General features: G+C 42.4%; 1 protein-coding gene across 1 annotated transcript in view; it reads right to left on the bottom strand.

Annotated features, from left to right (window-relative positions):
- Window positions 1-1,398: 1,398 nt before the first annotated feature.
- LOC139759015 (G-protein coupled receptor GRL101-like) overlaps window positions 1,399-15,623 on the bottom strand; it is a 100,183-nt gene continuing 85,958 nt past the window's right edge. The window contains exon 25 of the mRNA XM_071680902.1: window positions 1,399-5,143. Coding sequence (XP_071537003.1) covers window positions 4,734-5,143 — 410 coding nt within the window. The 3' untranslated portion in view covers window positions 1,399-4,733. The remainder of the gene's footprint in view (window positions 5,144-15,623) is intronic.

Below are 15,623 nucleotides of genomic sequence, written 5' to 3'. Positions count from 1 at the left end.
AAAAAAGGCGCGAGAAAATCATCCCACACGTTTACCATGACTTACGAGACGCCTCATAGGTCAGTCAAATGGTTCACGCTTTTCATCATCCCCGTTTAGCGTCTGGAGACAAGACTCCTGAGGGAGGTTAGAAATCTACAGGTAACGCGAGATCAGGAGAGAAAAAAAAGCAATATGGTAGACTGCCAAAGGATCTAGAAGGGATTTTGGACAAACTGCTGAAGTAGCCAGTGACTTAGACAAGGGACTTTAGTGTGTAAACAAATAGAAAGTAACGCATGTCGAAGGAGAGAGGAAAAAAAGAAATATATTAGTTACTGAAATAGAATGTCTGGTAAGCCATCATCAGCAGTAGAAGACAAGTTAAAGACGTTGGAGTGATCATCATTGCAGTCCCTATGTGCATACCAAAAGCAAACTAAACCTTTAGAGTTACATGGTCAAAGAAATATATAAAAATGATTGATAGAACACACACACACTTTCTACAGTGTCTTACTCAGACCTCAATTAGAATGTGGTGTTCCATTCTGGTCATCGAATCTTATACAAAAGACGAAGGAAATATAAAATATGATGTTTTCAGTATCCATGTTATAAAGATGAGAAACGTTAGTACATTACTCCCCATTGTAGTATGTTCACTGACGCGCTAGTGAGGGAAATTTTCCGGTATGGAGAGAAGCAAAGAATACAGTGTGTGTGTGTGTGTGTGTGTGTGTGGACATCCCATGACTGACAGACCGCAATCCTTCACCTGGATTTGGTAGTGATCCAAACACACTCTACAATCCAAACTAAGTTAACACACGTTGTATTAGTCTTGCTCTCTTGAGACACGACCTCTTGTGAATCATAATTTCTGTGTATAAATACTGAATTAAATCTTAGTTGACGCTACCATTATGGTATGTAGTCAGCTGATTTGTATATAAAATTTTGGGATGGATGAATATGGACGATCGAATGCCTTTAGCAGATTACAGTAAACAGGGTACCTTTACACTATGGTAGAACAGGATACCTTCACACTATGGTAGAACAGGGTACCTTTAACCCTCCTCTGTGGTCCTTGTCGTCGTGTTTACACAGTTAGTGAACACTAGAAGTGGTCGTCCTGTTAACCCACCATCTGGTCCTGCTGGGATCTCAGGTAGAAACACTCACCCGACGGACGACTTTTAGATAAACCCGTCACTTAAGATATCTTAACGAGAAACTGTCTTATAGCGACACCTGGTTGGTGAACTCCAAGCTGGCAACACCACACCAATCCCTGGGCAAATTGCCTTCCCTGCGAACCATCAGTTACGGGTCGTTACGACTCTTAACTCTCGTAGACAAAGAATCTTTTCTCTTTCTAGATTATATCAGGGTTTTATGACATGAAACTGTAACATAGTTTAATGTATTTATTTGAAAGAACTGATACAGGTGATCAGGATGTAAGAAATACTTATTAACATACTTCAGCAACACCTTCAACAGTGCCACGGTACATACAATATAAAAAAATGTCTTCATAATTGTTACATTTTTCGTCAATATGGACATAAAATCACAAAGCTATAACCAACTTATGGTGTTGCTGGGATAACATAAGTGAACATTGTTGGCGTAATGGTGAGATTTGCTTTAGTATATGTCTACTTAGTCCTCATACACTGGTCTTAAATGGTCCCAAAATAATATATGAGCTACGGCATATTAGTTGAAGAGACTCTGGTTCCATGGTCCACAGGTCCAGTGGTCTTATGGACCATGTACCTAAACTCTGTTGATGAGTGAGATTCGGTGTCTGGCTTTAGGCCCTGGAACACTGACAGGATAAATACCTTTTTTTTCTATTTTCTTTAATGTGTTTTACCTCTGTCATTTCTAGAAGATTTTTTCTTGTTTCAAGAGTTTTAGTCGAGTTTCAAAACGTAGTACTGAGAAGGGCTGCTGAGATGTAAAAAGAGGAAGGATGAATGTCACTTCAGCTGAGGGAACATGATGGAGACTGAGGAGAACATGGTAGGACGCCTGACTGAGGAATTAAATGGTGGTCGAAACGTCTGAGGCCATACAGTTCACGCCAGGTCATACAAGTATGATGTTCTTCTGGAAATCGTTGAGGCCGGCTTGCTGGTAGTCCCGGGGAGTGAGCAGTCGACGTCAGAGAACAGTCCTGGGATGCTGAAGAACCTCAAACTAATCCATTTCTTCCCTTCAGGAAAACCCATCATTCCAGATAGTGCGGCAATGTGCAATCATTTGTTCCCGTCAGGTAAACCCATCATTCCAGATAGTGCGGCAATGTGCAAACATTTGTTCCTGTCAGGTAAACCCACTATTTCATATAGTGCGGCAATGTGTAAAGCCCATCAAACGTTTACCTTTGTTACCAGTGCCGACCAAAAAAAAAAAATCCACTTTTAGGCTTTGGATATGTCGAGGTCAGAGAAAACGAGGTTAGGTTGGTCGATGACTATTATTCGAGGTTAGCTGAAGAGTTTTACACCGGGAATCTTTCCTTCTTTTAGGCATTTTGGCTTTCTACGCGCCAGGGTAGATGATTTAACGAACACTGTAGAGGAAGAAGCGTTTCCTCGTGTTCACACTGCAGGTACAAACGAAGTACTCCAGATAATATCGCAAGAGCTCTTGGAGAAATATCATTCAGTTCTTCGTTATTTCAGAGACGAGAAAGAATACAATGATTTCAGGAGTACCGGGAAACGAACGCAGTCTTAAAGGTGATGTTCTGGCTTAATGATATATGAGTGAGCCTTTGTTTACACTGGGGAGTTGAGGGTGTAAACTTGTGGCATTGTTTTCACACTGAGCCTGATATGTTTACATTGGATGGCTTGCGATGAACAGACAGGGTGTTGTGCATTTTGCCAAGCTCTTCAGTGAGTCTGTACGTGCCTTTTGGTGATTAGAAACGCAGCTTGTATTGAAAAGACCTCTCCCCCTCTATTAGTTGTTCTAGAAATAGGTGTCAGTCATGTAATATCCTAAGCTAATTCACACAGTATACGAAATAGAATCTGAGTTTATGATAACCGTACTGGAAAAAGAATTATATGACAGGAATCTTTGAATCTTGGTTAGATATCAGAAATAGACATTTCATCCTTCGATTCCTTAATTCTAGGGTATGTCCAATTCGATTAGAAAATAGATAGACTAGAAATAACAATAGATTAAAATCTATAAACGTATCAGCTGTTAATGGGCCAATGGGCCTTCTGTCGTTGTCTATCACTCTCATGTATTTCTCTGTAGGTTAGAGTTCTACGTAGCCGAAGCTCTGGGCTGTTTTCCTCATCTTATGAAGCTAGAACGCAGCACAAAGACTGAATACCTTAAACACACGCTGGAATTTCCAAATGAGAAACGACCTGCAGGAATATAACGTAGACACGAGTGAGAGTGTGGCAGTAATGCAGCCAGAGGCGGCCTTCCAGCACTCGAGCGGTTAAAAATAAGGACTTTGGACAAGAGAAATTTTCCACATCGTCTGATTGGTATCTGATCCTATATCCGCCCCGCCTCAATTGGTATCTGATCCTATATCCGCCCCGCCTCAATTGGTATCTGATCCTATATCCTCCGCCCCCTCATTAGGTACTCCACAACAAGAACATAGACTGAAGTGATACCTAGATTTAGGGAGAACCTACGTCAAAGTGACGATCATCCTGATCCTATTACTTGAACCGAGAGGAAAAAAAAAAAAGAGCAGAGACTTGTTGAATATGGTAGACTATAGATGATGCTATGACGTGTGATATGCTCAGAGGAGAGGAACTTGTAGGGTACGTGCCACAGGCACCTGTCCTGGAAGACGTCTACAGGTACAGATTGTATGATACAACTACAGTTATAGATTGGGTAACACATCTACAACCTGAAAGTTGTCGGATACGACTACAAGGAGACACCAGTGAGTCTACCATGAAACACAAGTGTTGTTTGGAATGTGAATGTATGAACGAACATTCATATCATTATTGATCATTAAGACTAATGCTTAACCCTGTATCATTTGGTACTATTATCTTGTGTTATGTATCAATTTAAAATGGTTAGTCTTTATGATTAATGTTTTACTGAGTGTGCATAATCACACATTCATATCAAGTCATGCATACATTCTCAATGCACATGTGAGTTTTTTTCTCTGCTCAGTGAAACACATCATACCCATAAAACACTGATTGAGATGCACAGATTCAAACACACAAACACACACACACACACACACACACACGCACACACACACACACACACACACACACACACACATATATATATATATATATATAAATATATGAATAAAGGCAGACAGTGTGAATTGTGTGCATGTGTATATATGTATGTGTCTGTGTGTGTATATATATGTGTACATTGAGATGTATGGGTATGTATATTTGCGTGTGTGGACGTGTATGTATATACATGTGTATGGGGGTGGGTTGGGCCATTTCTTTCGTCTGTTTCCTTGCGCTACCTCGCAAACGCGGGAGACAGCGACAAAGCAAAATAATATATATATATATATATATATATATATATATATATATATATATATATATATATATATATATATATATATGTGTGTGTGTGTGTGTGTGTGTGTGTGTGTATATATACGTATAATGGCAGTGAGAAATGTGCTGTGTACTGTTGGCAGGTACACACCAGCACGCGGGGTCTTACACTAATCAATCAGGTTTCTGATGCTAGAGATAAGTCGACTCACTTCCCCTGCCATTGACTTCCCCACAGGCGTTGTCTGTCGTGGGTTGCGTCGCATTAGCGTCCCCAAGGGTGACCATCTCCTTCGCCCAGGGTTCCTGGGCCACCGTCGGAGCTGAGGAGTCTTGCGGACACACCATCGTGTGGCTCTCTTCATCTTCACCCAACGGCGAGGGAGCTCCCGAGCCAACGATGGGTTTATTCCTGCCCACGTCAGGGGTTTGGACGTGGTGGACGCCCTTGCGTGAACATGGAGCTGTGGCGGCGTGGGTGTGCGCACACACGGCCAACTTGATGCTGGGGTTGCGAGCCTCACTGTCGCTGGCGTGACCCAGGTTCCTCACGTCCACTGTCGTTGTGCGGGTCTTGATCGACGACGCCAGGGAGCTAGCTGCTGGGCGTACAGAACACAGTCTTCATGAGAGAACGTACTGCATACGGATATATATATCGCATATATATATCTTACATATGTATTACATATGTATTACAAGTGTACACTTGTAATACAAACATTATATGTCGCTTTTTAATCATATCATTTATCATATTAACATAGAATAATGATAAGTTTCGCGTGCATTATGTTTATATTTACATCTGATGATAACCTGCATATATATACTGAAATAGAAAATGGATGTGTCATATATGTATACCAGTAAAGATAACATAATTCATTTATAAGTATTTGTTATGATAAGTTATACATATTTTTCTCTTTTTTTATGTTAGCTGAGACGGCACGAACCCCTATGGGTGGATGAACATCTGGGTAGACTGTGTGCCGACTGTTGTAACTAGGATTCGAACCTGTGCGCTAGACCCTGGGCAGACCGTGAATGTGTTCTGGTCAAGAACGCTAACCGATACACCACGGGAGTCCTTTCCTTATATGAACTGTGTCTCACTTATAATGGCAATCAAACTCTTCATGAATACCATAAACACACAGGTAAACTTATATGTCTACTTGATTATGCCGTGAAGATGAGGCTCACAATTATACGCAATATCTATCTTACATCTTTCTATCTGTCGTCATATATTCCTTTGGAGTGAGTACTTTGAAGGATTGTCAAATGTGTTTGATGAAAGAGTGGCAGATGTAGTTTTGTTTTTTTTGTTGGGGTGGTATGCGAAGTGAGAGTTATGGAGAATGGTTTGGTGAAGAGAGAAGGGGTGTTGAAAGCCTTGGAAAAGATGAAATGCGGCAAGGCGGCAGGCATGATGGTATTGCAATTGAATTTATTAAGAAAAGGGAGGGGGGGGGATGACTATGTTGTTGGATATTCAATGGTAAGGATATTCAATGAATGTATGGATCATGGTGAAGTGTCTGAGGATTGGCGGAATGCCATTGTACATAGGCAAAGGAGATAAAGGTAAGTGTTGAAACTACAGCGGAATAGATTTGTTGAGTATACCTGGTAGAGTGTTTGGGAAGGCATTGATTGATAGGGTGAAGGCATGTACAGAGCATCAAATTGGGGAGGAGTAGTGTGGTTTCAAAAGTGGTAGAGGATGTGTGGACCAGGTGTTTGCTTTGAAGAATGTGTGTGAGAAAAACAGATATTTTTGTATGTGGCATTTATAGATCTGGAGAAGGCATATGCTAGGGTTGATAGAGATGCTTTGTGAAAAGTCTTAAGAATATATGGTGTGGGAGATAAACTGCTATAAGCAGTGAGAAGTTTTTAACAAAGGTGTAATGCTTGTGTACGAGTAGGAAGAGAGGAGAGTGGATGGTTTCCAGTGAAGGTCAGTCTGCAGGACTGGTGTGTGATGTCATTATAGTTATTTGATTTAATGGATGGGGTGGTGAGGGAGGTAAATACAAGTCTTGGAGAGAGGGCGAATATGTAGTCTGTTGGGATGAGAGGCCATGGGAAGTGAGTCAGTTGTTTGCCGATGATACAGCACTGGTGGCTGGTTCGAGTGGGAAACTGCAAAAGTTGGTGACTGATTTTGGAAGAGTGTGTGAAAGGAGAAAGTTGAGAGTATATGTGAACAAAAGTAAGGTTATTAGGTTCAGCAAGGTTGAGAGACAAGTTAGTTGGAATGTAAGTTTGAATGGAGAAAAATTGGAGGAAGTAAAGTGTTTTAGATATCAGGGAGTAGACTTGGCAGCGAATGGAACCACGTAAGTGGAAATAAGTAGTAGGGTGTGGGAGGGGGCAGAGATTCTGGGAGCGATGAGGAATGTGTGAAAAGAGCGAAAGTTGTCTCGGAGGGCAAAAATGGGTATGTTTGAAGGAATAGTAGTTCTAACATTATTATATGGTGGTGAGGCATACTATAGATAGGGTTGTGCGGAGGAGGATGGATGTGTTGAAAATGAAATGTTTGAGGACATTGTATGGTGCAAGATAGTTTGATCGAGTAAGTAATGAAAGGGTAAGATATAAATATATATATATATATATATATATATATATATATATATATATATATATATATATATATATATATATATATTATATATATATATATATATACACACACACAGCAAGGATTCGAAAGCCGGACTTTTTACGTAGTAGTTGGGAACGCTAACCGCTCAGCTATGATCGTTCCTAATAGGGAAATGACTATTCGATTACTAGTAATGTGAGCCTGATGGCATTTCACCGGTCTAGACCCCGTTGCTCATGGATGTGAGACGAAGGGTATCCTCGGTTCGAATCCCTGCTGTTGGAGGGCATTATGTGTTCTATGAAAGTACGTGTTCATATGCACTATATTCGTGTGTGTGTGTGTGTGTGTGTGTGTGTGTGTGTGTGTGTGTGTGGAGTTTAATCCATACGTTTCGACACAATTGCTTCCTCAGCGGACGAGTTAGGAGTAAAGATCAACCGTCAGCCATGTTCTTGAAAAATTCTCCCTTCTGTTGATTAGTGGGCTGGCTCTCATGTCCTCGTCCCTCTCTTGTCCTCGTCCCTTTCTTGTCCTCGTCCCTCTCCTGTCCTCGTCCCTTTCTTGGCCTCGTCCCTCTCTCGTCCTCGTCCCTCTCTTCCACGTAGATGACGCTACCAGCTCTTGAGTTGATGGAATCTTCTGCAAGTATGTATGCAGCTTCTAAGGCCTTCCTTACCCTCTTGTTAAGGCCCCTCTCTACCATTTGTGCATTTTTCCACCTTGGGAGGTGAGATTCTTCGTCCAAGTGCACGACAATCACATCAGATTTTCTATGATATCTTATATCCCTTTTTCTATTCTTCTAATTCTTTGATCAAGCCTCGTCCTGACTCTCCATGATATAATTTACTACGACTTACAACGTGTTTTGTATACAACACTGGTATTGGTGCTATTGCCACGTATGGACTGAATATTTGATAAGTGACATTGGCTATATCCACGAGAATTTTAGACTCCCAGGATAACCTTCAGGTTTGTTCGTTACAAAAATTCCCAGAAAAAAAGGAAAGAGAATTATAGATCGCAGGGGAGAACAAAGTGAGGACAACAGAAATAACGGCAGATAACATGTTTTCGTCCCGGGCAACAGAAATAACGGCAGATGACATGGTTTCGTCCCGGACAACAGAAATAACGGCAGATGACATGTAATCGTCCCAGACAACAGAAATAACGGCAGGTGACATGTTTTCGTCCCGGACAACAGAAATAACGGCAGATGACATGTTTTCGTCCCGAATTCGAAGCAGGTCGCAGCCACAAGCGAATACCAACTTGGTGGCTGCATCTGTGACGAAAATTTGGGATTTGGCAAGAAGAACGAATCTTCAAATCAGTGACAATGGCAGGCATGTCAGTGTAGTATACAAGATGTAGTATACAGGACGTAGCAAATCATATTATGGTGTCGTCTGTTATCTTACAAAGGCCCTGTCGTCTATCCTTACAAGGAAACTATCGTCTATATTTCCAAGAGAACTATTGTCTATATTTCCAAGAGAACTATTGTCTATATTGACAAAGTAGCTACAGTCCATGCAACGTGGTAGATATGGTCTATGCAACCGTGTTATTGTTTGCGTCAGCAGCAAAGCTATAAGGTTTCGATCCGTAAGGAAGATGGGGTCTATGATTTTACGGAATCTGTAGTACACTTTTTGAGGTTGGTATGAGTGTGGTCTATGTTTGTAGGGGAACCGTAGTGTGATCTATGATTGTAGGGGAACTGTAGTGTGGTCTTTTAAGGAAGGGAACTGTGGTATACTCTTTTAAGGGAAGGGAACTGTGGTATACTCTTTTAAGGGAAGTGCAGGTGTGGTCCATGTTTGGAGGGAAACTATGGTATACATTTTTAAGGGAGGAACAGGTGTGGTCCATGTTTGGAGGGGAAACTATGGTATACATTTTTAAGGGAGGAACAGGTGTGGTCCATGTTTGGAGGGGAAACTGTGGTATACATTTGCAAGAGAAGTAAGGGTGTGGTCTAGTTCTGAAGGACGAATATGATTTGAATCTGTGGAGGAACAATGGGCGACATCATCAACGGCGCATTGGTTTTTATCTGTAAAACGACAATGATCTACATTATACATGTAGATCATCAGCATCAGTAAAGAAGTGATGGTTTGCATCAGAAAGGGAGTTATGGTATATGTCTGTGAGGGAGGTGAGGTTTGCGTCTGTAAGGGGACTGTGTTCTACGTCTGTAAGGGATCCAAGATCTACGTCTATCAAAAGGCTATTGTCTACATGTGTGTAGGATCTATGACTTACGTCTATAGGCAAAAATGGGTCTATGTATCCAGGGGAGTTGCAGCGTACATTTGAAAGAGGACTATGGTTCACACTCGTGAGGGAAGTTCAAGGTACATCTATTAGGTAATTATGGTTGACAACAGTTAGAGAAAAATGAATGCCTCCAAGAATTAATGCGTCCTTTTTTTTCTATCTGAGCAATGATTTCAGGTCCTGTGTAACTACTGGTTAGTCTGCCTTTCCTGTAATTTCTGTATTTTCGGTGGCTGTGTTTCGGTGGCTGAGTGGGTTGAGTGGGCCAGGTGAAGTGTTATCAGGGCGAACAGGTGGTAAGAGGACAGTTCGAGTATTATGCTTTAGATGGCCCTTGTATGCAGTGCTGATGTGCTGGAGGTAGTGGGTTGGGGAGTCTGGTTGACTGGAGTTGTAGGTTTAGGATACTGAGAGGATGCAGTTGGTTTATGAGTGGTTCATCTCGGGGATCTTAGGTGTGCGTGTTGAGCCCAGCTGGACGATGGATACGCATATCTCTACAGAAATTGCGTCAGGTATGTTGGTTAGGTTTTGCAGCCGGGAAGAATATGTGGAGAGGCAGGTGGTGTTGGGGAGGTACGTAAGTACTGATTATGTTGTAGTTAATAACGTTTTATTAACGTTTTATTATCATTATCTGCGAGTTATTTTGTACTCAGAGCGATGTCGGAGAATGGAATGGCTTGATGGACGTGTAGGTTGTAGACTGTAATAAAATTACTTTTTCATGCTATACAAAAAATTATTTAAGTTTACTACATCATTATGTTATGTAGTGATGATGAAAGTGTATGTATTTTCGTTGTAGACGAGTAAAGGAAAGGTAACTTGTGTGTTACAGACTGGTTATAAAGACTTGACATCTGCATGTTTTCTAACAATGGTCCATGAGCAATTTGCATCATTTCTTATCTCTGACAGAACTTAACATTTGTGTCATAAGCTGGTGGTGAAAACTGGCAAATATCATATATATATATATATATATATATATATATATATATATATATATATATATATATATATATATATATATATATATATATATATATATATATATATATATTCAATGGTAGGTTACCTATGTATGATATATGGTAAACACAAGAGTATTCGTACATATGTGTCGTCTGAATTTTACTAAAGAATATCACGCAATGCATTCATGACAACACATAAACAACGTAGCTCAGCATGAGAGTCAGCGAGGTGAACTCAGCGCCTCTACAAACGTAAGCTAACGAGGCACAAGACGAATTTGACTGGTGGGATAAATGGGTCATACTCAACCATCCTTGAGTCTTGGATACTTTGACCTTATGAGAGAACAAGAGATAAAGATTCGAGATATGAGTTACCTCTTCGTCTGCAGTGAGCCAGTACTTCAGTAGCTGTCACGTTTCACTAATTGCTCTCATATTTTTCTCTCTGCGTTCCCGACATGTGTGGGCTGCTGGCTTTCACTCCAGAAACAACATTTTTCTATCTCACACACACACAACACGTGACAACACGTGACACACGTGACACGTTCCTCGTGATCCTGGACTTCCCTGCGGTGAGCGGTACGCGTTAGCACCTGCCTTTTGGGATTCCCTGTCGTAAGTACTTGTAATTATGTACTTACATAAGTATGTACTTACATGAAGGTGTTAGGGGATAACACGAACGTGGACAGAACGTAACACAACAGCATTTACCACGGTACATGGTGACCAGACCACGGTGCATGGTGACCAGACCACGGTGCATGGTGACCAGACCACGGTGCATGGTGACCAGACCACGGTACATGGTGACCAGACCACGGTGCATGGTGACCAGACCACGGTACATGGTGACCAGAGACCACGGTACATGATGACCAGACCATGGTGCATGGTGACCAGGCCACGGTGCATGGTGACCAGACCACGGTGCATGATGACCAGACCACGGTGCATGGTGACCAGACCACGGTGCATGGTGACCAGACCACGGTGCATGGTGACCAGACCACGGTGCATGGTGACCAGACCACGGTGCATGGTGACCAGACCACGGTGCATGATGACCAGACCACGGTGCATGATGACCAGACCACGGTGCATGATGACCAGACCACGGTGCATGGTGACCAGACCACGGTGCATGGTGACCAGACCACGGTGCATGGTGACCAGACCACGGTGAACTGTGGCCAGAAACATTTAGTTTGGTAGATGAAACAATGCAAGAAACAATGCAAAAATATCTTTATTAGAAAGTATAGGAATCATAGGGGAATCAATTGTCCCTGGACTCGTAACTCGTCCAGACATCTTGGGTGTGGGTCTTGTGGTGAAGGAGCTTCAACACTTTCCAGACTTCCAGCTACCAAGTTCCTCCTGCTGTGTGCCAGCTAACAGCTCTCCTCGAGCAGAGGAAGATGGGTAATATCGAAGGTAAATGGACTCCAGTATTTGATCAAGTTACACACAGGAAGACGAGTGATGTAGTGAGTTGTCTACATGTGTCTTCACCCCCCTCAAGTTGTCTGCAGACTTCCTCACCCCGAAGGTGTGGACCCGTGCCACACGTTTGCCTGCTGCTTCCCACAGTTTCTGTGGGGAGTCAGGTCACTCGAAGATTAGCCGTTATAATTCCTCCTTCTTCCTTCGAACAGCTAAGCCGTGGAATTATCTTCCTCTACTTGTCATTCTCTCTTCACAAGACCTTCTTCCTTTAGAAGCAAGGTCTATAAACACCTGCAGAGCTTTGATTGGATCTCCACACTCTTTTCCCTTTAATCGTTTACCTTGCACTCGAGATGGCCTTGGTAGGGGTATGTTGTGCCTGTGCTATGCCGGTTACTACATAAAGAATCACCATTGTTTGCTCTGCCATCATTGGACTTCACTGAGACTCTTCATCAGCTTGGTCCTGCCTGTCTCTGACGGTACATGCAGCTGGGGGTAGTTAAGAAGTATGCCTTCGATCATATTCTCACTCTACAGGTACAGTTACCAGTACCAGTCTTCTGATACAGTTACCAGTACCAGTCTTCTGATACAGTTACCAGTACCAGCCTTCTGATACAGTTACCAGTACCAGTCTTCTGATACAGTTACCAGTACCAGTCTTCTGATACAGTTACCAGTTCCAGTCTTCTGATACAGTTACCAGTACCAGTCTTCTGATACAGTTACCAGTACCAGCCTTCTGATACAGTTACCAGTACCAGTCTTCTGATACAGTTACCAGTACCAGTCTTCTGATACAGTTACCAGTACCAGCCTCCTGATACTTCACTACCTCACTGTGAGGGAGACATTTTGTATTGGAGTAGGACTTATTGAATGCTGCCTCTCCAGCGACTTGAAGAACAGTAGAAAATAATTTCGTAGATTCTTTGTTTATCATTATCTATAAATTGGGAATCAAATTCGTTTCAGCTGCTTATGAATTTGGATGAAATCCCATAGGGTCTACAAAGGACTTTACCGCTGGTTACAGACTGGGCCAAGGGAGACGAGGAGGAGAACATGATATGATCCATGTTTCTTCCATATAAACGCTTCATTTTTCTCAGATTTGCCACCTCATCTTCATAATGGAGTCTGCCGGGGTATGAACCAAACAGCTGCACCGAGAGTAAGATAATCGTACGAAATGGGTGGCGTACGAAGCAGTAAGATAATCGTACGAAATGGGTGTCGTACGAAGCAGTAAGAAAATAGTACGAAATGGGTGGCGTACGAAGCAGTAAGATAATCGTACGACATGGGTGGCGTTAGAAGCAGTAAGAAAATAGTACGAAATGGGTGGCGTACGAAGCAGTAAGATAATCGTACGAAATGGGTGGTGTACGAAGCAGTAACATAATCGTACGAAATGGGTGGCGTAAGAAGCCACCAGTATCCTGTGGGGTCACCATCCCAGCCCTTGCTGGAGGTGGGAAGACGTAAGGAGACATAAGAAGCTGAGGCTGCTGTCGCAACGCCCACCTCACCGTCACTGTCCTGCTGAGAGAGTCAGGCCATAGATAAGGGAAGGAGAAATCATAGGTGTAGGTCTGACCTAATATCATCTGTGTGTATGAAAATAGTGTTATTTGGCATGGATATAGAATAGTAATTCTTTAAGGTTGTGGTATCCTGTTCATCTATACATACTCATGAAACGATGCTTCGTAAGCTGGGCAACCATCCTACCATAGCCATTGTATGGAGTGAAGAAACAGCGAAGGTTTGAGGTTGTGCCTTGAGGGACACCAAGAGGGAAGCCTTGAGAAGGGCCACGAACCAAATTATTTTCCCCCTTGAGGGACACCAAGAGGGAAGCCTTGAGAAGGGCCAAGAACCTGATCATTTTCCCCCTTGACGGACACCAAGAGGGAAGCCTTGAGAAGGGCCAAGAACCTGATCATTTTCCCCTTTGAAGCACGAAATTCTGTGATCTTTTGTGGATTTCATTTGTTGACTTACCTTTACGACACTGTGAACGAGACTTCCGTTGCATCTAGCTCTACTACTAGTGGCAACGACGTGAGTGGGAAGCACTCAGTATTTCGAAGGCCTCAGAGTGACCCAGGCAAGTGGGATAGTACTTCAATCAGTCAATCGAACACAGAAGTACCTCTTCATCCGTAAAGTGGAGAAAACCCGATTTCTCTTCTTTGACAGCAATAGATAAACGAATATCAAGGTAATTCCTTCACTGCCGCTCTTATTTTACGGTATCGATACCTTTATCAATATAAGTGAAACCTGTCTATAATACTCTATAGAATCCGCCCCCTCTCTGCTCAGTATATTTATGTTATGGCGAAGATGAACTGTATTGCACTTAAGTCTAACTGGTGGAAGCGAGTGAAATTGAGAAAGGGATAAAGAGAGAATATTACTTTGCTTTATTGAATTCGACCAAGTTACCGGCTCCTAATCTGATATACTCCATAGGACTGAATTAAGAAAGGAGACATGTTCAGAGCGAGAGACTGAAAGAGTATTAGAGTGAGATGGGTAGGGAATAGTTGAAGTAGTGTCAGTAGCGTTGGACTGAGCAGAATTAATGGTAGGACTAAGAATATCATTCACGTAGAGAAGAGAACAAGGCGGTGAGTCGGAACGCCTGGAGTCAACACTATTGATAGAATAAGACTGAGAGACTTATCTATGAACGACTACCATAATGGACAGACTAGAGAGGAAGTTATGGCTTTGAGAAAAGAGAAGCAGAAAGGCCAAAAAAGAAAGCAAGTCTTGGAAGCAAAGACTTAGCCACACAAAGTCAAATAACTGGGAGATATATAGAGCCACGCAGGAAGATTCACCATAGCTCCTTGAAAAAAAGGAGGACCAGAAGACCTTTTGCCCTCGAAAACGGTATTTGTAATATGAAAATATGAAACAGGATTCTGAGTGTTTAAGAATGCGAGAGTTAAGGAGAGCTTCAGAAACTTTGGAGATAGTGAGAGTGGGGCGATCGTAAGAGGGATTAGAACAGTTTCGTTTGTATGGATGTGCGCTGCACCGAGGCAGTTCGAAGAGGGAGGGAAGGTGTAAGATTTCAGGCAAGTAATCGGAACGAGTTCAGAAGCACATCCCCTCTGGACAGGAGGAGGTAAGACGCGCTGACCATATATGCCTTCCTCACTTGCAGCTGGGAGAGAGCTATAACGATCTTGTAAGTGGAATTCATAGGAGATGGCATAGGTTTGTTGGGTGGAATTAAGGGAGCGGGACGAGTTATGGAATTATCCAAAGTAGAGTCAGAGGAGAACAAGGTGCCGGAGAAAGTGGCTTTGGTAATAGGAGCGAGGAGGTAGGGCTAAACTAGAGAAGTTGTTGGAGATACTTTTAGCTGGGGACAGAAAAGATTTCTCTGTGTAGGAAGAAGTCAGAATAGAACTCTTTGTTTGACGGAGGTATGCTTGACTACACGAAGAGGAGCTTTGCAAAGAGACTCCAAGCAGATACGAAGGCAGAATGAGATTCGGGAGGCGGGAAAAGTTTCATGGCTTGATACACTCTGTTTCTGAGGCAGTAGACATCTAAGAAAGCAATATCTAACCATGACTGAAGGTGTAGAGATTTGAGAGAAGAAGAGACGTAAGAGTCTATCTGAACTCTGATAACTCAGCTATACAGTCAGCACAGCTGGAGGCATCCAGGTCTGCAAATGATCTTTGAATTCTTCTAACC

This window comes from Panulirus ornatus, chromosome 32 (genome assembly GCF_036320965.1).
Source record: "Panulirus ornatus isolate Po-2019 chromosome 32, ASM3632096v1, whole genome shotgun sequence".
Classification (NCBI taxonomy): domain Eukaryota; kingdom Metazoa; phylum Arthropoda; class Malacostraca; order Decapoda; family Palinuridae; genus Panulirus; species Panulirus ornatus.
The sequence above is the reverse complement of the archived record's forward strand: the minus strand, read 5'-3'. Positions and strand labels throughout refer to the sequence as shown.